The sequence below is a fragment of the Macaca mulatta genome, chromosome 16, assembly GCF_049350105.2.
Source record: "Macaca mulatta isolate MMU2019108-1 chromosome 16, T2T-MMU8v2.0, whole genome shotgun sequence".
Taxonomy (NCBI): domain Eukaryota; kingdom Metazoa; phylum Chordata; class Mammalia; order Primates; family Cercopithecidae; genus Macaca; species Macaca mulatta.
This window is the reverse complement of record NC_133421.1, coordinates 8,548,118-8,572,476: the sequence shown is the minus strand read 5'-3', so window position 1 is coordinate 8,572,476 and position 24,359 is coordinate 8,548,118. Positions and strand designations below refer to the sequence as shown.

The 24,359-nt window shown below is 46.7% G+C and overlaps 1 protein-coding gene across 6 annotated transcripts; it reads left to right on the top strand.

Annotated features, from left to right (window-relative positions):
• The first annotated feature begins 1,287 nt into the window (after positions 1-1,287).
• On the top strand, positions 1,288-24,268 carry CLEC10A (C-type lectin domain containing 10A). 6 transcript variants are annotated; one of them, XM_077970172.1, is made up of 13 exons: positions 1,288-1,430; positions 6,635-6,827; positions 7,027-7,243; positions 17,539-17,726; positions 18,239-18,420; positions 19,635-19,732; positions 20,389-20,505; positions 22,085-22,180; positions 22,268-22,339; positions 22,995-23,081; positions 23,176-23,330; positions 23,593-23,699; positions 23,838-24,268. In XM_077970172.1, exons 6-13 carry the CDS (start codon positions 19,672-19,674, stop codon positions 24,004-24,006), a joined length of 864 nt encoding a protein of 287 aa, XP_077826298.1. In that variant the 5' UTR covers positions 1,288-1,430; positions 6,635-6,827; positions 7,027-7,243; positions 17,539-17,726; positions 18,239-18,420; positions 19,635-19,671; the 3' UTR covers positions 24,007-24,268. The 6 variants fall into 6 exon arrangements, with proteins under 6 accessions (XP_077826298.1, XP_077826297.1, XP_077826299.1 ...); XM_077970171.1 differs by lacking the exon at positions 17,539-17,726 and having other exon boundaries at positions 6,635-7,243; XM_077970173.1 differs by lacking the exons at positions 1,288-1,430; positions 6,635-6,827; positions 17,539-17,726 and having other exon boundaries at positions 7,054-7,243; positions 18,285-18,420.
• Positions 24,269-24,359: the final 91 nt, after the last annotated feature.

Below are 24,359 nucleotides of genomic sequence, written 5' to 3'. Positions count from 1 at the left end.
GGTGTCCCCAACAGTCTCCACAGTGGACAAAATTCCCGCTCCAAGAACATTCTGAAACTGACCTTAAAAAGATTGTTCATCCTTTATTAATTAATTAATTATGGAGTCTTGCTCTGTTGCCCAGACTGGAATGCAGTGGTGCGGTCGCCGCTCACTGCAACCTCCACCTCCTGGGTTCAGGTGATTTTTCTGCCTCAGCCTCCCGAGTAGCTGGGATTACAGGCGTGCGCCACCATGCCCAGCTAATTTTTGTATTTTTAGTAGAAACAGGGTTTCGCTATGTTGGCCAGGCTGATCTCGAACTCCTGACCTCAGGTGATCTGCCCGCCTCTGCCTCCCAAAGTGCTGAGATTACAGGCATGAGCCACCGGGCCTGGCCCCATATTTTTTAATTTTTAAATTATAGAAGTAATACATTCTATTAGTAAAAAATGTTTTAAATCACACACACACACACACACACACACACACACACACACACACACACGAGTGTCCTCTCAGTCCTCCCTCATCTCCCCAGAGTCAGCTCTTTCCTATGTCCCCTGCCAGAGCCCTTCCTGTGTGCATGAGTAGATGCAATATTATGTCACTACATAGTGCCTGTTGCGCTTCGCAGTGTCTGGTGGATATTAATCTAATCTATGCCATTACCTGGCAGGTTTTACCTCCTTGGATTTAGCAGCTGTAGAGAATTCCAAGTAGGGATGTAGGATACATTATGTCATCATTCCCTGCGGGGGCAAGTAGTTACCACTTTTGTTTCTTTGTTTTCACATAGAATGTTTCCAAGTAATTTTTTGCTCATAACCTTGTGATAGGTCAAGTTTTCAGTTGCAACATTTTCTAGGATTGCCCCTTCAAAATGTACAGGATTGGGATTAAATTTAAAAAATCGTAGGCCGGGTGTGGTGGCTCATGCCTGTAATCCCAGCACTTTGGGAGGCGGAGGCGGGCGGATCATGAGGTCAGAAGATCAAGACCACGGTGAAACCCCGTCTCTACTAAAAATACAAAAAATTAGCCTGGCATGGTGGCAGGCGCCTGCAGTCCCAGCTACTCGGGAGGCTGAGGCAGCAGAATGGTGTGGACCCGGGAGGCGGAGCTTGCAGTGAGCCAAGATCGCGCCCCTTCACTCCAGCCTGGGCGACAGAGCGAGACTCTGCCTCAAAAAAAAAAAAAAAAAAAAAAAAATCGTGAAAATAGGCTGGGCGCAGTGGCTCACGCCTGTAATCTTAGCATTTTGAGAGGCTGAGGTGGTGGATCGCCTGAGCGCGTGCGCACACACACACACACACACACACACCCCAGCTGGAGGTGGTGGTTCATGCCTGCAGTCCCAGCTGCTTGGGAGGCTGAGATGGGGGGATAGTTTGAGCCCGGGAAATTGAAGTTGCAGTAAGATATGACTGCGCCACTACACTGCAGCCTGGGTAAGAGAGCGAGATCCTTTCTCAAAAAATAAATTATGGAAGTAATAAAACTCTAAAGTTTTCTAGGACTAGAATTTTTATAGAAAATTAGAAGTTTTATAAAATCTATAAAACTAGAAGTATAAAGTCTGTAAGACTAGAAGTTTTATAGGGCTATAGGTTACTTGACCTGCCCCCTTTAGCTCCTCTTACTGCCTGGAGAAACTGCTTTCAGTGGTTCTAGCTGTTTCTTTAGTACTGACATCTGCAGTTCTAAGTAAGACACACGAACTGATATTTCATCTTTGTATCAATTGTAGACATTATTTAGTCGCCATCATGTAAACGAGGTAAAATCTTCCCAGGTAGTCTACAGTTTGTATTTAAATACTACTTTAAAATTTGTATCAGTTGTATCTGTGTCAATATTGTTACTGCTGAATCAACTACTATAATCTGATTACACTTCCTTTCTTGCACAACTCTCCTTTCTTCTGAAATTTATCAGTGTTCCATTTAAAAACTTTGCCTCATATTCTTTGAACTTATTGCTGAGTCTTCCTGAACTATAAAAAGCTTGACAATATGATTTTTCCAGATGTGCAAACCAGTCATATAATCAGTATTTTAGTTGTATTTGATGTACTTTTTCCTAGAGCCAGAGAAGTGATTCCAAGTTTTATGGGGCCTGAGGTGTACACAATTTTGGGGAGCCCTCTGTAAGAACAATTACAAAATTATGCATATAAAATTAAGCATAAAAATTACCATTTATTTAAATTTAAAAAATCACAAATTTCAAAAGCAGAAAGCTACCAGAAACATCACAGAATCTAGAAAATGCTATTTTATATATACATATATATAAATTGTGTGTGTACATATACATATATATGTGTATAAACACACACACATCTATACATATATTTTTGAGACAAAGTCTCGCTCTGTCGCCCAGGCTGGAGTGCAGTGGCATGATCATGGCTCTCCGCAGCCTCAAACACCTGGGCTCAAGTGATCCTTCCACTTCAGCCTCCCAAGTAGCTGGGACTATAGGTGCATCCCACCACGCCTGGCTAGTTTTTACATTTTTTTATAATGACAAGGTCTCACTAAACTGGGTTCAAGACCAGAAGGCCTTCTGGTTCAAGACCAGTTTGAGCCTCCTGGTCTCAAACTCCTGCGCTCAAGTGATCCACCTGCCTCAGCCTCCCAAAGTGCTGGGTTTCCAGGTGTTGTTACAGGTAGATAGGCATGAGCAGGCAGGAGGGGGCTTTCCCACCCACTAGGAATGTTGGGTGATGGTTCGGCAATGATCACATCGCCTCTCTAAAAGTGATAAATTGGTAGCTGGTGTCAGGGAGAGGCCATTTCCTGAGGGACAACACCTGTTGCACTGAAGTGTCGACTGAATGCAGATTCCAGGGAGAAGCAACTTCCCGGGCACCCACGTTAAGAGACAAAATGAGCTGGGCGCGGTGGCTCACGCCTGTAATCCCAGCACTTTGGGAGGCCAAGGCAGGCGGATCACGAGGTTAGGAGTTCGAGACCAGCCTGGTCAATATGGGGAAAACCCCTGTCTCTACTAAAAATAAAAAAATTAGGCCGGGCGCGGTGGCTCACGCCTGTAATCCCAGGATTTTCGGAGGCTGAGGCAGGCGGATCACAAGGTCAGGAGATTGAGACCATCCTGGCTAACATGGTGAAATCCCGTCTTTACTAAAAATACAAAAATTAGCCAGGCGTGGTGGCGGGCACCTGTAGTCCCAGCTACTCGGGAGGCTGAGGCAGGACAATGGCGTGAACCCGGGAGGCGGAGCTTGCAGTGAGCCAAGATCACACCACTGCACTCCAGCCTGGGCAACAGAGTGAGACTCCGTCTCAAAAAAAAAAAAAAAAAAAAATTTAGCCAGGTGTGGTGGGTGCCTGTAGTCCCAGCTACTCGGGAGTCTGAGGCAGGAGACTTGCTTGAACCTGGGAGGCGGAGGTTGCAGTGAGCTGAGATGGCACCACTGCACTCCAGCCTGGGCGACAGAGCGAGACTGTCTCAAAAAAAGAAAAAAAGGAAAATAAAAGAAACAAAATGGCAGAGTATGACCTTCTGGGGGCACGCCACTGGAAAAGGGAGGAAAGCCTCAGATGGGTGTATGTACAATTTCCTAGACTCGCTGCACATGCTCACCTCCCAAGGGTAAGGTGGGCAGCCAGCCTGTGGGAAGAATCATGGGAAAGGGGCCAGCCTGGAGTCCTCGGATCAAGGTTAAACGTCGAGCTTGTCCTTCAAGTAGCCTGCTTGGGTCTCTTCCAAATGTACTTTCCTTTCCTTTCTTTCTTGTTCTAGGGCCTTTTAAAATAAACTTCCACTCCTTCTCTGAAACTTGCCTTGGTCTCTCCTTCTGCCTTATGCCCCTCAGTCAAATTCTTTCTTCTGAGGAGGCAAGAAATGAGGTTGCTACAGACCTGTAAGGATCACCACCGGTAACTCGGATACTTTCCATAGGTGACAGTGTGAGCCACTGCGCCAGTCCTATAATATTTTAATAATTAATCTTTCAAAATTCCTGTAAAACGCATTTTTGCCTCTTTTTTTCCCTGCATACTCACTGTTTACTTCTGCATATTACAAAGTCGTTTGCTTTTTCTTTTCTTTTCTTTCTTTTCTTTTTTCCTTTTTTTTTTAAGACAGACTCTTACCCTGTTGCCCAGACTGGAGTGCAATGGTGTGATCTCGGCTCACTGCAACCTCTGCCTCCTGAGTTCAAGTGATTCTCCTGCCTCAGCTTCCTGAGTAGCTGGGATTACAGGCGCCCACCACCATGCCTGGCCAATTTTGTATTTTTAGTAGAGACAGAGTTTCACCATGTTGCCCAGGCTGGCCTCAAACTCCTCACCTCAGGTGATCTGCCTGCCTCGGCCTCCCAAAGTGCTGGGATTGCAGGCATGAGCCACGATGCCCGGCCTGGAATTGGCTTTTTTTTTTTAGACAGGGAGTCTCGCTCTGTCGCCAGGCTTGAGTACAGTGGCACTCTCTCTGCTCACTGCAACCTCCGCCTCCCGGGTTCAAGCAATTTTCTGCCTCAGCCTCCTGAATAGCTGGGATTACAGGCACCCACCACCACACCCAGCTAATTTTTGTATTTTTAGTAGAGACGGGGTTTCACTATCTTGCCCAGGCTGGTCTTGAACTCCTGAGCTCGTGATCCACCTGCCTAGGCCTCCCAAAGTGCTGGGATTACAGGCGTGAGCCACCATGCCTGGCCATGGAATTGACTTTTTAAACTCAACGTAATTCCCCGGAGATTCTTACAAGTTGTTGCACGTGTCAATGGTTCGTTTCTTTCTGTTGCTGAGCGCTGTTCTGTGGTATCGATGGATGTGCCACAGTTCGTTTAGCCATTTACTCATTGAAGGACATCTGGGCTGTTTCCGGTCTTTGGCTGTTGCAAATACGGCTGCTGTGAATATTCACGTGAAGTTTTTGTGTGAACACACATTTTTATTTCTCTGAGAGAAATGCCCAAGAGTGCAATTTCTGGGTCATGTAGTGGGTGCATGTTTACTTTTAAAAGAAACTGCCAAACTGTTTTCACAGAGCGGTTGTACCATTTGATATTCCCACCAGCAATGTATAAATGATCCGGTGTGCCCACTTCCTCACCTGCATCTGGTTGTCAGTATTTGAAAGTTTTGGCTCTTTGGATAGATATAAAGCGATACGTTACTGTGGTTCTAATTTGCGTTTCTGTGGCAGCTAATGAGGTGGTACCTTCATTCATGTGCTTATTTTCCATCTGCATATCCTCTTTGGTAAAATGTCTCTTCATGTCTTCTGTCCATTTTCTTTTCTTTTCTTTTCTTTTTCTTTTTGGGAGAAAGTCTTGCTTTGTCACCCAGGCTGGAGTGCAGTGGTGCGATCTCAGCTACCACAACCTCCACCTCCCAGGGTCAAGTGATTCTCCTGCCTCAGCCTCCTGAGTAGCTGGGATTACAGGTGCCTGCCACCATGCCCGGCTCATTTTTGTATTTTAGTACAGACAGGGTTTTGCTATGTTGGCCAGGCTGGTCTTGAACTCCTGACCTTAGGTGATCCGCCTGCCTTGACCTCCCAAAGTGCTGGGATTACAGGCATGAGTCACTGTGCCCAGCTTTCTGCCCATTTTCTAATTGAGATTGTTTGTTTTTTTACTGTCAAGTTTTGATAATTCATTATATATTCTAGGTACTAACCCTCTGTTGGATATGTGGTTTGCAAATATTTTCTCCAAGTCTGTAGCTTGTCATGTTATCCTCTTAACAAAAACCCATTTCCAAAAAGACTAATATGGTAAATAATATCTTGGTAAGCCCAATTAAGGAACCGAGAAAAGTGACATGACCACAAGAAATAGGGAGGTTAAATGACACTTTTCCTGTTTTTATAGAAATGTGGCTAGATTCCCAAAGCCAAGAGTGATTGCTGGTAAGTGGCCATTTAAAACAGAGATAAGCTGGATGCATCGAGGCAGGACTAATTAAGAGACGCAAGATAATCACCACCACTCTTCCCAGGCTATGAAAAGATGAATGGGGATTTAAGGAGATTGTTTCAAGGGAATTCATTTTTTTTAACTTTTGTTTGTTTTGTGAGACGGAGTCTTGCTCTGTCACCCAGGCTGGAGTACAGTAGCGCGATCTCAGCTCACTGCAACCTCCACCTCTCAAGTTCAAGTGATTCTCCTGCCTCAGTCTCCCAGGTAGCTGGTATTACAGGCACCCGCCATCATGCCTGGCTCCTTTTTGTGTTTTTAGTAGAGACAGGGTTTCACCATGTTGGCCTGGCTGATCTCAAACTCCTGACCTCAAGTGATCCACCCGCCTCAGCCTCCCAAAGTGCTGGGATTACAGGCGTGAGCCACTGTGCCAGGCTTCAAGGGAATTCTTCGATGTAGCCAGGGAATCAACAGTTTTTCCCTCCACAGGAAGGGGAATGCTTCTTTATACCTTTATCAGTGAGATAATAGAGTCCCAAGGGAACTGTTTGTAGAGATAGTGGTTGTCTCCCAGGGGATAAGACGAGCATCTCCCTACCAGGCCTGATGGTAGCCTTATAAGATGCAGACACCACTGGGACCACTGTGGAATGCTATCTGAGAGGGGCAAGAAGAGTTTTAGTGGAGGCTATGGCTGTGTCCTCAGGAGTTTTGTGGCAGTTGTGAAGGAACAGACTCATCTCTGCTTCTTGACAGGAGAAGTCTGAAGGCAAATACCCGGGCTGGAGCCGCCCCGTCCACCAGTTGATCAGGCTACACTTGGTAGTCGGCAGCATAAGAACGTCAGAGAACCTGTGAGCCGAGGCAACTCCATGGATGTCAGGCTTGAGCCAACTAGGAAGGACCCTGCCCAAGAGGACTGCATGGCAGAGCGAGGCTGAAAGAGGTGGTGGGTGTACAGTTTCCATCTGGGCAGGAACTGGTGGTGAACGGCTGTGTCACAGAAGATCTGTCGGGGGTCTCTGGGCACCCCCGATAGACCTCATGAAAGGCCAGTGTTGGATGCTTGCTGTGAAGACCTCCTTGACTGCTACACTAGCACAGATGACAGGCCTGGTTTCCTTGCATTCTTCTCTCCCTTGCCCCAGCCCTTAAGGAGTACTGAGAAGAGGAAAAGAAAGAGAAAGGAGGAACAGAACAGCCCGAGACTCCAGTCCTGGCTTCTCTTGGGCAGTCCCCGAGATGATTCTTGTGAAAGCGATTCATTAGAAAGTGATCTTAGGAGAACCGGACAGGAGAACGGGGAAGCAGCAAGAGGAAGGGAAGGAAGGCAAGCGTGCCTGCCATAGAAGCTCGCTGTGAGAGGTGGGTTCTTGTGAAAGGAATTAATCAGGAAGTGCTTGAAGGCAAGTCTTGCCTTGGTGGTGGTGGTGGTGGTGGTGTAACTATGCCTCAATCCCGCTGGGGAGCATTGGAAACAGTGTAGGTCACATCTCAGAGCCGCCCCCATTAGGAACGGGGAGCTGTAGTGCTCGCACCTCAGGCAACAGTCACAGGCTGACATCGGTTCCGAGACTTCCTGCCTCTGTAGCTGCATGAGGGCGGCCCTCCGACAGACAGACAGCGGTGCTGAGTGTTAAGAATAAAATCAGCCGGGCACAGTGACTCACGCCTCTAATCCCAGCACTTTGGGAGGTCGAGGCAGGCAGATCACGAGGTCAGGAGATCGAGACCATCCTGGCTAACACGGTGAAACCCCGTCTCTACTAAAAATACAAAAATATTAGCCGGGCATGGTGGCAGGTGCCTGTAGTCCCAGCTACTCGGGAGGCTGAAGCAGGAGAATGGCGTGAACCCGGGAGGTGGAGCTTGCAGTGAACCGAGATCGTGCCACTGCACTCCAGCCTGGGCGACAGAGTGAGGCTCCGTCTCAAAAAAAAAAAAAAAAAGTTTGCTTTAGTCTGGGCTGGATTTTTGAGACCTGAAATTAAAACTGTTTTCAATAGCTGAATGTATAGGAAGAAAAATCCAAAAAAAAGTCTATTGAATAACAATGAATGATATATTAGTACATGATGCCCTTTATCAGATTGGGGAACTTTCCTTCTATTCCTAGTGTACTAAGAGTATTTTAAAAAATCAAAAATGGGTATTGAATTTTGTCTAATGCCTTCTCTGCATGAGTTGATACAATTTTATGACTTTTCTTCTTAGATTGTTAATATGCTGGATTACATTATTGATTTCTGAATATTGAACCAGCCTTTCAGGCCTTAGATAAGCCCTACTTAATTATAGTGTATTATCCTTTTATGTATTGCTAGGTTCCAATTGCTAATATTTTGTTGAGACTTTTATGTCTATGTTCATGACAGATATTGGTCTGTAGTTTTCTTTTCTTTTATTACCTTTGTCTGCTTTCAGGATCAGAGCAAATGTGAGCCTAATCAAATGAGTTAGGAAGTGGTCCCTCTTCTATTTTCTGGAAGAGATTGCATAGAATTGGTGTTACTTCATCTTTAAATGTGTGGTAGAATTCGCTAGTTAAGCCATCTGGGCTGGTGATTTCTGTTTTGGAAGGTTTTAAACTATGGATTCAATTTCTTTCCTTTTTTTTTTTTTTTTTGTGAGACAGTGCCTCTGTCACCTCGACTGGAGGTCAGTGGTGCAATGATGGCTCACTGCAGCCTCGACTTTCTGCAGTGAGTGTACAGCTGGTGGGTGTACAGCTGTGGTCACCTTCCCACCTCAGCCTCCAGAGTAGCTGGGCCCACAGGTGCACCCCGCCACACCTGGCTAATTTTTGTATTTTCTTTTTTTGTAGTGATGGAGTTTTGCCATGTTGCCCAGACTGGTCTCAAACTCCTGAGTTCAAGTGATCCTCCTGCCTGGGCCTCCCAAAGTGCTGGGATTACAGGTGTGAGCCATTGTGCCTGGCTAAAATCAATTTCTTTATAGTTCTAGAACTGTTCAGTTTATTTACTTATTTATTTATTTTTTATTTGAGATGGAGTCTAGCTCTGTTGCCCAGGCTGGAGTGCAGTGGCACAATCTCGGCTCACTGCAACCTCCGCCTCTCGGGTTCAAGCGATTCCCCTGCCTCAGCCTCCTGAGTAGCTGGGATTACAGGTGCCCACCACCATGCCCAGCTAATTTTTTTGTATTTTTAGTAGAGATGAGGTTTTACCATATTAGCCAGGATGGTCTCGATCTCCAGACCTTGTGATCCTCCCACCTTGCCCTCCCAAAGTGCTGGGATTACAGGCATGAGCCACCGTGCTCAGCCCTATTCAGTATATTTATTTAATCGTGGGTAAATTTTGGTAGTTAGTGGTTTTTGAGGCATTGTTCCGTTTTGTTTAAACTATTGAAATTTTGTGCATAATCATAATGGTCCTTTATTATCCTTGTAATCTCTTCAGGGTCTGTAGTGAAATCCCCTTTTTTATTCTTGATAATAGTATTTTGTGGTGTCTGCTTTTTTCCCTCTTCATCAGTTTTGCTAGAGGTTTATCCATTGTATTGATTTTTCAAGTAACCAGATTTTGGTTTCATTGATTTTCTTTTTTTTTTTTTTTTTTTTTTTTTTTTTTTTTTTTTTTTTTTGAGACGGAGTCTCGCTCTGTAGCCCAGGCTGGAGTGCAGTGGCCGGATCTCAGCTCACTGCAAGCTCCGCCTCCCGGGTTCACGCCATTCTCCGGCCTCAGCCTCCAGAGTAGCTGGGACTACAGGCGCCCGCCACCTCGCCCGGCTAGTTTTTTGTATTTCTTTAGTAGAGACGGGGTTTCACCGTGTTCGCCAGGATGGTCTCGATCTCCTGACCTCGTGATCCGCCCGTCTCGGCCTCCCAAAGTGCTGGGATTACAGGCTTGAGCCACCGCGCCCGGCGGTTTCATTGATTTTCTCTACCGTTTTTCTGTTTTCAGCTTCATTGATATCTGCTCTGATCTTTGCTATTTCCTTTCTTTTGCTTGTTTGGAGTTTGTTGTGTGTTTCTTTTTCTTTTTCTTTCTTTTTTTTTTTTTTTTGAGACGGAGTCTCACACTGTATTCTAGCCTGGGTGACTAAGTAAGACAGTCTCAGAAAAAAAAAAAAAAATCGTTTCTTATTGGGCAACAGGTCCCTGAGGCTCTACTATTTTTTTTCCTATTTTTTTTTTCTCTCTCTGTTGCTCAGCTTGGGTAATGTCTATTGATATAGCCTCAAATTCACTGACTCCTTTGTTATTCCATTCTGCTCTAGGTTCAACCATTGAGTTTTTTGTTTCAATTATTGTACCTTTCAATTTCAACATTTTTATTTTTTAATTTTTAAAATTCTATTTATTTAATTTTTTTGAGACAGGGTCTTGCTATGTTGCACAGGCTAGAGTACAGTGGTGTGATCATGGCTCACTGCAGCCTTGACCTCCTGGCCTCAAGCAATACTCCCACTATAGCCTTCTCGATAGCTGGGACTACAGGTGCATGTCATCATGCCCAGCTAATTTTTAATTTTTTTTTTTTTTTGTAGAGACAGTCTCACTATGTTGCCCAGGCTGGTCTTGAACTCATGGGCTCAAGTGACTCTCCTGCCTTGGGCTCCAAAAGTGCTGGGATTACAGGCATGAGCCACTGCACCTGGACAGTTTTAATATTTTTATTTGGTTCTTCTTTGTAGTCTCCATTTCTTTACCAAGGCTTTCTATTTTAACATTTGTTTCAAGAGTGTTATCAATTGCTCACTCAAGCATTCTTATAATAACTGATTTAAAGTCTGTCAGAGAATTTCCACATCGTTGTCATCTTGGCATTGCCTTTTACCATCAGGTCAAACTTTTAGTTGTTCTTTATATATCAAATGATTTTGGATTGTATTCCGGACATTTTATTTTATTTTATTTTTCAGATAGAGTCTTGCCCTGTCACCCAGGCTGGAGTGCAATGGTGTGATCTTGGCTCATTGCAACCTTGATTATAGGCACATGCCACCATGCTCAGCTAATTTTTGTGTTTTTAGTAGAGATGAGGGTTTCACCATGCTGGCCAGGCTGGTCTTGAACTCCTGACCTCAGGTGATCCACCCACCTCAGCCTCTCAAAGTGCTGGGATTACAGGCATGAACCACTGGGCCCGGCCTATTCTGAACATTTTAAATGTTAAGTTATGATGTTCTAGGTCTTGTTTAAATTCTGTAGAGACTGTTGATATTTTTGTTTAGCAGGCAATTGACCTGGTTAGGTTGAGGCTGTATGTTCCAACACACCTCTGTAGGGTATGGTTCCAACGTCAGTTCAGTTCTAAAGCCTTTTGATATCTTATGTTCTCTTCTGTTTTTTTTTTTTTAGAACTCTTTAGGTCTGTCATGGCTGTGTGCCACTCAGTAGTTAGTGTGTGGCATAAGCTGTAGTTAATTCATTAGTTTAGATCTCAAAGTCTTCAGGATGCTAATTAGGATGAGATCCTTACAGGCACGGCTCAGTGGTCAGCCCTAGAGCTCATCAACAGCTTGATGGTGTAGCTTTCCCAAGCATACATATCTTCATGATCTCCCTGGTACCCTCTGGTTTCCTGCAGTTCTTCTTTTTGGCTCTACCGTGAGAAACTCAAAGGTCTAAATGGAGGAAGGGCACAGAGGAAAAACAAACAATAACAGTACAAAGGCATTCTCAGTTTATTAGAACTGCAGCTCCCTTAGACAGAGAGGAAGGTTCTTCTCCCTTAGAATTTTGGCCTCTGCTGGCCCTAGTTTTCCCACTGCTGCCATTGCTGCCATGAGATTGACCATGGACATGGGCACAAGAAAAGAAAGGGGGAGGCCGGGCGCGGTGGCTCACACCTGTAATCCCAATACTTTGGGAGGCCGAGGTGGGCGGATCACAAGGTCAGGAGATCCAGACCATCCTGGCCAACATGGTGAAACCCTGTCTCTACTAAAAATAGAAAAATTAGCCAGTGTGGTGGCGGGTGCCTGTAGTCCCAGCTACTCAGGAGGCTGAGGCAGGAGAATCGCTTGAACCTGGGAGGAGGGGGTTGCAGTGAGCCAAGACCCTGCCACTGCACTTGAGCCTGGACAGAGCAAGACTCTGTCTCAAAAAAAAAAAAAAAAAGAAAGAAAGAAAAAGAAAAGAAAGGGGTGGAAAAACCCCAAAGGAGATTTCTGTATTTCCTGTGAGTGTTAGGAGTTCCTCAGGCCAGGCCTAGAATGGGTTTCCTGGAGCTCCCTCTATCCATGCCTCAGTGTTCATTTCCAGAATTTTGGCCATGCTGAACTCAGGTTGGGGAACCATAGAAGAAAAAATGGTAAACTCGCTGCCAATTCAGTGGTACTTCAAATTCTGGTGTTTTTCTGCAACAGACATGTTACAATTCAGTTTTCAGTGTTTTCAATAAGCTGATGCATACGTTCTACCCACATTTTAGAGTTGTGTTCAATGGGAGAGAAAGGATGGAATGTGTTTCCATCATTTTACCTGGAACTGGAAGCCCTCGATAAATGTTTAAAGCTCAAAATAATACATTTTCTATGATCAAAATGGAATTAAATATTAAATATATTAAATCAATAACAAAAAAGTGGAAAAAAATTCCAAATATTTTGGAATTAAACAATACACCTCTAAATCACCTGTGGATCAAAAAAGAAACCATAAGGTAAATTAGAAAATATTTTTGGCCAGGCGCGGTGGCTCACGCCTGTAATCCCAGCACTTTGGGAGGCCAAGGCGGGCAGATCACGAGGTCAGGAGATCGAGACCATCCTGGCTAACACGGTGAAACCCCGTCTCTACTAAAAATACAAAAAATTAGCCGGGCCTGGTGGCGGGCGCCTGTAGTCCCACCTACTTGGGAGGCTGAGGCAGGAGAATGGCGTAAACCCGGGAGGCGGAGCTTGCAGTGAGCAGAGGTCGTGCCACTGCACTCCAGCCTGGGCGACAGAGCAAGACTCCATCTCAAAAAAAAAAAAAAAAAAAGAAAATAAAATATTTTCAACTGAGTGAAAATGAGAAGATGCTACATCCAAACAGGGCTTAGATGAAATTGTACAACATTCAATGCTTAAACTAGAAAAAGAAAAAGGGTCAAAAATCAAAGAATCTGAGCTTTTACCTGAAGAGACCACGAAAAGATGTTTATATCCAACGTACAAAAATGAAGAAAATAAGAGCAGAAGTCAATGAAATAAACAAACAAACAAAAATAAGGAAAATTAATGATACCAGAAACTGTTTCTGAAAAGATCGATAAAATTGATAAAATTGATAGAAAAAAGTGTGAAGACATAAGTTGCCAGTGTTGGCCGGACACAGTGCTCATGCCTGTAATCTCAGCACTTTGGGAGGCCAAGGTGGGCAGATCACTTAAAGTTGGGAGTTTGAGACCAGCCTGGCCAACATAGTAAAACCCCATTTCTACTAAAAATACGAAAATTAGCTGGGCAGGGTGGCGCACGCCTGTAATCCCAGCTGCCTGGAAGGCTGAGGCACAAGAATCTCTTGAATCTGGTAGGCAGAGGCTGCATGAACCGAGATCATGTCACTGCACTCCAGCCTGGGCAACAGAGTGAGACTCTGTCTCAAAAACAAAGAAACAAACCCCCAAATTGCCAGTGTTAGGAATTAAAGAAAATATAAATACATATCCTACATACATCAAAAGGATAATATGAACAAGTTTTTGCCAACAAATTTGCCCATAAATAGAATAAAATGGACAAATTACTTGAAAGATACACATTATCAAAACTAAAAACGCATTAGGAAATCTGAACACTTACCTGAATTCAAATAAATTCACAATTTAAAATCTTTCAACAAAGAAAATATCCAGTTTCAGATGACTTCTCTGATGAATTCTATCAACTATATAGGTAGAAATAGTTAATTAAATGGAGAAAAGTATTTTCAATAAGTGGTGCTGGAATAACTGTATATATATGAAAAAATATAATTCTTAATGATCATAGACACACATCAAAGCTGAAACTATAAAAATTATCAAAGAAAACACAGGCTGGGCATGATGGCTCACACCTGTAATCCCAGCACCTTGGGAGGCTGAGGTGGGAGGATTGCTTGAGGCCAGGAGTTTGAGACCAGGCTGGGTAACAATCGTGAGGTCTGTTCTCTACACAATAAAATATTTAACTGGTGTGGTGGTGCATGCCTGTAGTCCTATCTACTCAGGAGGCTGAGGTGGGAGAATCGCTTGAATCCAGGAGGGGCTGATTCTCTTAGATTTTTAAAGTAGACAATCATGTCATTTACCAATAATGACAGTTTTCTTTTGCTTTCAACCTTCACATGTTCCAATCACTTGTCTTTCTGTATGGTCTGGAAGAATCTCATGGAGAACTGGTGGCACGAGCGTGCTTTCTCTTGTTCCTAGCTTGAAAAAAAAATAAAAATAAAAAAAAAAAAATTCCTGACCAGTAGAGGTTCTAGGAGAGGGTAAGAATTCACAGAAAATGTGGTGGAAGAGGGAAATGATTATTGTCAACTGTGAAAGGGGTCTCAGGAACAGAAGCGTTTAGGAAAAGACAAGAAGATTGCTTGCCAGGACCTGACAAAGAAATCCAAACTAAGACCACAACAGGCATTGGAAGGGAATTTCTGCAAGATTACCTTTGCAAGCAAGTTTTTATCAGTCAAAACCCAGTGCTTTTCTCACATGATTTTCATACGCACAAAAGGTCATGACATACCCAGGCGTCAGCACTGCAAACATCAGGGATAGACTTGTTTTTCCTAGGGAGTCAGCAATTTATAGAAAATGCTCAATGTTTAATTTATTTTGGGGACTAGGAGAACTATTTTTTTCATGAAACCCGCAAGCAATTTATCGGCGAAGTTCTGTCTGCTCCACCTTCACCATATATCCAGAATCACAACACTTTTGACCACCTCATTTCTCACCTGGATATGACAGCAGCTTCTTACCTAGCCCCCCGTTTCCAGCTTGTTCTTCTTCATATCAAATTCATAACACAAAAGACACACTGTTACAGTTAACATATAGGTCAAGTTATGTCATTCCTCTGCTCCAACCCCTTCAAAGTCTGCATCTCTGACTCAGAGTAAAAACAAATCCTTAATAACAGCCAACAAGGCCCACATTTTCCCCCATCGCTTGTCTACTCTTCTCCTCCCTGACTCACTTCTCTATAAAATCTCTGGCAACTCTGTCAAATGGATGATCCTCATATGCACCAGACGTTCTCCTACCTCAGGGCCTTTACACCTGCTCTGCCCTCTCCCTGGATCACTCTTCCTGCCAGAGCCCCTTGTGACTTGCTTCTTTGCCTCCTTCAAACTTTGCTCAGATATTGCCTTCCCAGTGAGGCCTTTCTTGACACTCTGGTGTGGTTTGGATCTGTGTCCCTGCCCAAATCTCATCTTGAATTGTGATCCCCAGTGTTGGAGGTGGGGCCTGGTAGGAGGTAATTGGATTATGGGGTGGATTTCTCATGAATGGTTTAGCATCATCTCCTTGGTGCTGTTCTCATGACAGTGAGGGAGTTCTCGCGAGATCTGGTCATTTAAAATCTGATCCCCTGGCTTTCTCTTGCTCCTGTTCTTACCATGTGAGGCACCTGCTCCCCCTTCACCTTCCACCATAATCGTCAAGTTTCCTGAGTACTCCCCAGAAACTGAGCAGAGGCTTCCTGCACAGCCTGCAGAACTACGAGGCAATTAATCCCCTTTCCTTGATAAATTACCAAGTCTCAGGTATTTATTTAGAGCAATGTGAGAATGGCCCTATTCTTGAGGGACATTAAAAATTGACCCTATCTCATATCCCTGCTCTTTTCCCACAAAGCACTGTTGCCATGTGACATACGGGTATTTTACTCATTTATTTTGTTGATTGGTCACCCACTAGAAGGCACACTCTATGAAGGCAGGCCGTGTTTGTCTGCTCACTTTTAAACTCCTGAACTCTGCCTCTTAGGAAGGAAAGTGCTTGGCATACCATAGACTCTCAATAAGTACTCAAATGGATGAATACATACATGTAAGAGTGAATGGACATGTGTTTATTGCAGCACTGTTTACAATAGTAAAGACTTGGAACCAACTCAAATGCCCATCAATGATAGCCTGGATAAGGAAATTGTGGCACATGTACACCTTGGAATACTATGCAGCCATAAAAAAGAATGAGTTCATGTCCTTTGTAGGGACATGGATGAAGCTGGAAACCATCATTCTCAGCAAACTAACACTGGAACAGAAAACCAAATACCGCATGTTCTCACTCATAGTGGGAGTTGAACAATGAGAACACATGGACACAGGGAGGGGAACATCACACACCGGGGCCTGTTGGGGGGTCGGAGGAAAGGGGAGGGAGAGCATTAGGACAAATGCCTAATGCATGTGGGCCTTAAAATCTAGGTGATGGGTTGATAGGTGCAGCAAACCACCATGGCACATGTATATCTGTGTAACAAACCTGCACGTTCAGCCATGTATCCCAGAACTTAAAAAAAAAAAAGCTTCAAACCCGCTGAAACAGACTGAAAAAAAAGTGAGTGAATGGAGAAATATCATAATACCACGTTCTTTTCATGGAAGATTCATCTATGTCAAAATGTTGATTATCTCCAAATTAATACGTGAATACACTGCAAGACTGTGGTAAACACACAGAGAGCTACCCAGGTCCCCCTTCTAGGAAGGATGTGGTGACCCACCGTGGGGAGTGTAACCTGCAGACAGCTGCTTCCCGAGGTCACACCCATGTCAGGGTTGACTGCCAGTGACTGAAGAAGGTGGTGCTCTACAGGACCCTGTGGCAGTCCAATGCTGGACAGCTCCCAGGGCTGGCATTGTTTGAACCCAGAGCTCCCTGTTGGTTTGGTTGAAACACTCCAAAGTGCTGTGCTTCTCCCTCTGCCCAGCACCGTTTCATCCACTTTCCTGTTCGAAGTGCTAATCCCTCATAAATAGCTTGCACCCCAAATTCAGCCTCAACCTTGGCTTCCAAAAACATAACCTGCAACATATACTAATTAAAATACCAAATACAAAATAAAAACAAAACCAGAAACAGCCTGGTCGGGCGTGGTGGCTCACGCCTGAAATCCCAGCACTTTGGGAGGCTGAGGTGGGCGGGTCATCTGAGATCAGGTGTTAGAGACCAGCCTGGCCAACATGGTGAAACGCCATCTCTACTAAAAATACAAAAATTAGCTGAGTATGGTGGTGGACACCTGTAATCTCGGCTACTCAGGAGGCTGAGGCAGAAGAATCGCTTGAACCCAGGAGATGATGGAGGTTGCAGTGAGCCGAGATTGTGCCACTGCACTCCAGCCTGGGTGACAGAGTGAGACTCTGTCTCAAAAAAAAAAAAAAAAAAAAAAAGAAAAGAAAAGAAAAGAAAAAGACACAATTTAAATTTCTGGTTTCTGTCAATAGAGAAATGCTAAATAAATAAATTATGATGCCTATGATGAAATGAGGTGCAGGTAGATCAAGTACATTTTATAAACTGATGTGGAGAAATGTTCCTCATAGATTGTTAACTCCAAAAAAAAAAAAAAAAAAAGCACATAGCAGAACACAACCCCACGTACATAGAAAATATAACCTAAAATGTATTTCTTCTCCTCCTTCTCCACCTTGTAAGATACTCAGTTTCCTTCCTACTCAAAGGGATGTGTGCATGGACTCAGGGCAGCTCCCTTAGGGGCTGGGCAGGGATCAAGGGATGAAATGGAATCCTGTTCATGAAGACAGCGCCTGTGCTGAGAGCCAGAGCAGGGTGCCAAACTTTCTCCTTACAAGCTGTGTGTGATCTTGGGCTCTGAGCCTTAGCCCGTCATCCAAAATGCCTCCCCCGGTGCTTGCGGGGAATGTCTGTGGAAGGTAAGTGTCTGGCATAATCCCATCACAGATTAGATACTCAATAAAAGTTTGCTGTTTTCCTTGGCTTCTCCCTTCCTATTCTGGCCAAGAAGTTCTATTCTCTGTCACCCCCTTCCCTCCTTCAGAGTGGAGTGAGACGAGTGAGGCCAGAGCTGAGCCGCTGAATGACTGGGACCTAGAGGATGCTGATGCCAGGGACTCAGGCCAGCATTGAGCCAAAGCACAGACTGGGCTTCTCTAGGATCAGAGGTGCGATGATGGAGACACAGCAATTCTGGGAAATGTAGAGGCAGGAAGTGAAAGGAAGTGTAGGGTAGAGGAGCAACAGCAGATTGTGTACCTCTATCCAGTCCTGCTCCCAGATGGTAAAAATGAGGAAACTCCAAAAAGAGAAAAGGAAGTAGGCATGGCCTGGAGGAGGAGAGCAGAGCTGGCTTCAGACCCAACTCTCTCCACCCACACACGGTCTCTGTGTGTTCCAATCCCCGTTCATTCTCATTTACTGTCGAAAGTTGAGGAGATGGGGTGTCCCAGATGATAGGGCTCCTGGGATTTCAGACTGAAGACCAGCAGGACTCCAGTCACCTCTACCCCAGCTCTCCAGGACACAGCGCTTCCAACTCTGAGTGACGTCCCAACTCTGGTCCTTGCTTCACAACCAACGTGAGAATCACACCCTCCAGACCTCCCACAGGTAATGGTGCTGTGGGTGCCGGTGAGACCCAGGGGACAGGGGATGTCAGAGGAAGCAGGGCGAGGGGGACTTTGGGTCTTGGGTGGGACTAAATGAAAATAGATATAAGGTGGCAGTGTGGGATTTAATTACTATGTGAAGATTTGAGACTCTACGCCCTTCACTGGATTCTAGATTGGGTTACAGCAGCCACAATCCCCTGTCATAAACTACGACTCTGGGAGGCTGAGGTGGGAGAATCGCGTGAACCCGGAGGCGGAGGATGCAGTGAGCCGAGACGGCCTCATTGCACTTTAGCCTGGGTGACAAGAGTGAAATTCTGTCTCAATAAATAAATAAATAAAACTAAAATTAAACTAAGACTCAAACTCAGCCTCATGGCGGGCCAATTTCAAGCTTTATCTTCAGCCCCAGCCCAGCCATGCCCTAACCCCAATACAAACACTGGCTCCTACTTTATTATTATTATTTTTTGAGATTGAGTCTTACTGTGTCGCCCAGGCTGGAGTGCAGTGGCACTATCTCCGCTCACTGCAACCTCAGCCTCCTGGATTCAAGCAATTCTCCTGCCTCAGCCTCCCGAGTAGCTGGGATTACAGGTGTGCACCACACACCCGGCTCATTTTTGTATTTTTAGTAGAGATGGGGTTTCACCATGTTGGCCATGCTGGTCTCAAACTCCTGACCTAAAGTAATGTGTCTGCCTTGGTCTCACAAAGTGCTGGGATTACAGGCATGAGCCACCACACCTGTTGCCCCCGACCCAGCTCCTACTTTAACCCCAACTCCATATTCAACTTGAATCTTAACACCAACCCAAAGCCAAAATTGAACCTCAATTCTATTCTATTTCCAAATTCAGCACCAAACTTAACCCCAATTCCATCCATGGCTCCAACTTGCGTACCGATCCCAATCCTAGCATGAGACACAATCGCCAGTCCTGCCTGATTACTGGCCCACTGGGCAGTCCTAGCAATGCATTTAGCTCCAACGTTACCCTCCAGTTTCACTCCCAAACTCATCTCGACCCCAATTCTATCTCAACTGCAAACCCAGGCCCATTTCCGTCTTAGCCTTAACCCTGGGCCCATTCTCAACCTGAACCTCATCTCCCAACTCAACTTCAGCCCTGCCCTTGGCTCCAACCTAGTCCCAACCTCCTATGCCCCAGCTTTGCCCCAGCCTGGGCACCGGCCCTGCCTCCGTTTCAGGTGACAACCTCAGAGCCGTGCTGGCCCAAGCTTGACAATGACATATGAAAACTTCCAAGACTTGGAGAGTGAGGAGAAAGTCCAAGGGGTTAGAAATGGTAAGAGGAAAGGGGAAACTCTCCTAAAATGCTCTCTTTATACGTTTAGAAGGATTTCTCCTGTCATTTCTGTACCTCCACCACGTGTGCGGATGGGTCCCCACTCTGAGGAGGTCAGGCCCCAGCCTCCGATGGGCCTAGTGTGAAGTGGATGCAACGTCCCCAGAAAGACTGGGACAGGGAGGATCACAGTGGACCCAGCTTCTGATGCCCTGTGGGGTGGGGACGAGAGCTGCACATTGGTGGAGGGGAAGATAAGTAGTTGGGTTTGGAAGGAAACTCATTTGTGAACCTGACTGTCCAGCAGGTAGGTGAGCACAAGCCCATGAAGGGCCTGGCTGCCCCCAGCTCTCCCTGTATCCTCCTGCCCTTGCCCCCAGCTCTGACCATGGGACCCCTCATATCGCCATCGTCCCCCATCTGTGTGTGTGCACGTGGGTCCCCACGGGTGTGAGGGGCCTGTGTGACTGAGGACTTGTGCTGGTCCCTGAAGTCAAAGGCCTGGGCATCCCCCATCCGAAAATCCTCCTTGTCCAACCCTCCCCTGGTGTCCCTTGTGCCCAGCCCTCCTCACTAGACAGCTCCCTGGGCCCTCTCCTTCTCCCATCTCCATCATGTCTGGACCCTCCTCATCCTGACACCCTCTCCTCTTGCAGGGCTGCCTCCTCCCCAGTCCCTCCTGCAGCGTCTCCGCTCTGGGCCCGGCCTCCTCCTGCTGTCCCTGGGCCTTGGTCTCCTGCTGCTGGTCATCATCTGTGTGGTTGGATCCCAAAGTGAGGGTCACAGGGGTGGACAGGGAAGAGATAAATAATGGGGTAGAATATAAATAATGGGGTGCTACAGTAGGGCAGAGGTGAGGCCTGCAGTAAGAGCAATGCAGGACACAGTGTTGGGGGCAGCTGTGGAGATGACAATGGGGCATGGTGAGGACAATGCTACCAACTGTCATGGGGGTCACAACAGGTCCACTGAAGCACTGATGGGGGCACTGATGGAGTGATTGATGGGAACGGTGGGGGACACTGATGGAATGATTGATGGGAATGGTTGGGGGGCACTGATGGAGTGATTGATGGGAATGGTGGGGGGCACTGATGGAGTGATTGATGGGAATGGTGGCGGCACTGATGGAATGATTGATGGGAATGGTGGGGGCACTGATGGAATGATTGATGGGAATGGTGGTGGAGGCACTGATGGAGTGATTGATGGGAATGGTGGAGGGCACTGATGGAATGATTGATGGGAATGGTGGCGGCACTGATGGAATGATTGATGGGAATGGTGGGGGCACTGATGGAGTGATTGATGGGAATGGTGGTGGAGGCACTGATGGAGTGATTGATGGGAATGGTGGGGGCACTGATGGAATGATTGATGGGAATTGTTGGGGGGCACTGATGGAGTGATTGATGGGAATGGTGGGGGGCACTGATGGAATGATTGATGGGAATGGTGGGGGCACTGATGGAGTGATTGATGGGAATGGTGGTGGAGGCACTGATGGAGTGATTGACGGGAATGGTGGGGGCACTGATGGAATGATTGATGGGAATTGTTGGGGGGCACTGATGGAGTGATTGATGGGAATGGTGGGGGGCACTGATGGAATGATTGATGGGAATGGTGGTGGAGACACTGATGGAGTGATTGATGGGAATGGTGGTGGGGGGCACTGATGCAGTGATTGATGGGAGCGGTCATGGGGGCACTGATGTAGTGACTGATGGGAAGGTCAGGGGCACTGATGTAGTGACTGATGGGAATGGTGATGGGGGCACTGATGGAGTGATTGATGGGAATGGTGGGGGCACTGATGGAGTGATTGATGGGAATGGTGGTGGGGAGCACTGATGCAGTGATTGATGGGAATGGTCATGGGGGCACTGATGGGGTGACTGATGGGAAGGTCCGGGGCACTGATGTAGTGACTGATGGGAATGGTGATGGGGGCACTGATGGAGTGATTGATGGGAATGGTTGGGGGGCACTGATGGAGTGATTGATGGGAATGGTGGTGGAGGCACTGATGGAATGATTGATGGGAATGGTGGTGGAGGCACTGATGGAGTGATTGACGGGAACAGTGGTGAGGGCACTGATGAAGAGAGTTGATGGACCCATAAATAGGATGGCTGCTGGCTCTGTCACTGATTAGTTGGGTTATGTACTCAAATTACTTCACCTCTCTGAGTCTTAGTTTCCTCGTTGGCAATATTGGACAATAATAGTGCCTGCCCCACTGGATTGCCGTGAGGACCTAATGAGGCAATGCTTATGGAGGGCCCGGGGCGGTGCTGGCACAGAGGACCCGATGAATCCCAGCTCTGACCTTCCCATCCACCTGTTTAGATTCCAAATTTCAGAGGGACCTGGTGACCCTGAGAACAGATTTTAGCAACTTCACCTCAAACACTGTGGCTGAGATCCAGGCACTGACTTCCCAGGGTGAGCCTGGCTTGGATGGGGCTCTGGGCTGGGGCCAGGCCAGGGAGGAGGAAGTTGACCCCTAAGTGAAGTCTCCATGCCCTCCAGGCAGCAGCGTGGAAGAAATGATAGCGTCTCTGAAAGCTGAGGTGGAGGTTATCAAGCAGGAACAGCAGGCAGGTGAGAGACCCTCCAAGTATGGGTCTGGGAGGCTAGGCTCTCAGACGCAGGTGGGGGTGGGAACAGGCTCCTGGTGCTGACCTGCCCTCCCCTTCACCAGCAGCTTGAAAGGCAGCATGCAGGCCGGGTGTGGTGGCTCACGCCTGTAATCCCAGCACTTTGGGAGGCCGAGGTTTTCGGATCACGAGGTCAGGAGTTCGAGACCAGCCTGATCAACATGGTGAAACCCCATCTGTACTAAAAAAAAATACAAAAAAATAGCTGGGTGTGGTGGTGGGCACCTGTAATCCCAGCTACTCGGGAGGTTGAGGCAGGAGAATTGCTTGAAACTGGGAGATGGAGGTTGTGGTGAGCCGAGATTGCGTCATTGCCCTCCAGGCTGGGCAACAAGAGTGAAACTCCATCTCAAAAAAAAAAAAAAAAAAAAAAAAGTGGCATGCTTTCTCTGGAGAGCAGGCTGGAGAAACAGGAGTGGAGGAATCCAAAGCGGATTTGTATCTGATGGCTGTATCTGGCCATGATATAGGGGGTGGGTGGGGACAGGAAGGAAAGTTCCTGGGCTTGGCCCTGTGCAGGGACATCTGAGCTCCAGGAACACACTAAGCAGAAGCACACCTAGGCCACTGTCCCCACTGCCCATGTGTGTGTGTCCCAGTTCATTCTGAAATGCTCCTGCGAGTCCAGCGGCTGATGCAAGACCTGAATAAACTGACCTGTCAGGTGGCTACTCTCAAGAACAATGGTGAGGAAGGTGTGGGGAGTACCCGGCCCTGCTTTTCTGCCCACGGCCCAATGGGCAGAGCCTCGACCTCTCCACTCTATTTCTTCCCACTCAGCCTCTACTGAAAGGACCTGCTGCCCCATCAACTGGGTGGAGCACCAAGACAGCTGCTACTGGTTCTCTCGCTCTGGGATGCCCTGGGCTGAGGCTGAGAAGCACTGCCAGCTGGAGAACGCCCACCTGGTGGTCATCAACTCCAGGGAGGAGCAGGTGAGGGATTCTGGTACTCAGTTCCTAAGACAAGTCCCATTTAGGGAAATAGTTCTTAATCTTGGCCTCACATTAGAATCATCTGGGAGCTTCCAGAATGACTGTCATCTGTGCCACACCCTCAGCGATTTAATAGGCCTGAGCATCCAGAGAAACATCCCCAAACTCCTCAGCTGATTTAACGAAGATCTAAAGTTGAGAATCTGCTTTAAGGAGTTGGCTGGGATGGGGAGAAGTCACCACTGCCCTTCTGTCAACCCAGAATTTTGTCCAGGAACATCTAAGCTTCGCATACACCTGGATGGGCCTCAGTGACCGTGAAGGAGCCTGGAAGTGGGTGGATGGAACAGACTATGAGACCGGCTTCCAGTGAGTGCACTCTGGCTTTCTGTGCCAATGTCCTTCATCAGCGCTGCTCCCCAGGGATTTGACTGCCAGCCTCTCCTCCCCTAAACTGAATTCCACTCCACCTACCCTTCCTAGCTTGCTGTTGTCTTCTCCTCTCAGGAACTGGAAGCCAGGCCAGCCAGACGACTGGCAGGGGCACGGGCTGGGCGGAGGCGAGGACTGTGCCCACTTCCACCCAGACGGCAGGTGGAATGACGACGTCTGCCAGAGGCCCTACTACTGGGTCTGCGAGGCTGGTCTGACCCAGGCCAGTCAGGAGAGTCACTGAGCTGCCTTTGGTGGGACACCTGGCTGCAGAAATGGCGGTGGGGAGGAGGACTCTACCCAGAACCTCCTCTCAAGACCGCTCTGGCAGAGGAATAAGCCCTGGGAGATTGGGAGCACTGCCAACATTTTGAATGTTTTTTCTCCTTAACTTTAAAAAGATGGTATAGAGTTCTTAAACTTTTATTTTTTTTCCAACTTTTGAAAGTCAACTTCATGAAGGTATAATTTTTACATAATAAAAATGCACTCATTTAAAGAGTAGAGATGACTTTGACAAATATGCATGCCTAGGTGACTACTGCTCCGATCGCAATAGATAACACTGCCATCGCCCCCACCCTCATGCCTCTAGGC

Bases quoted from the DNA above. Each gene is read 5' to 3' on its own strand.
- CLEC10A (XM_077970170.1), top strand. From the start codon at position 19,672: ATGACATATGAAAACTTCCAAGACTTGGAGAGTGAGGAGAAAGTCCAA. The intron at 19,733-20,388 runs GTAAGAGGAAAG...CTCCTCTTGCAG, and splicing joins AGTCCAAGGGGTTAGAAATG to GGCTGCCTCCTCCCCAGTCC. The intron at 22,181-22,267 runs GTGAGCCTGGCT...CATGCCCTCCAG, and splicing joins CCAGGCACTGACTTCCCAGG to GCAGCAGCGTGGAAGAAATG.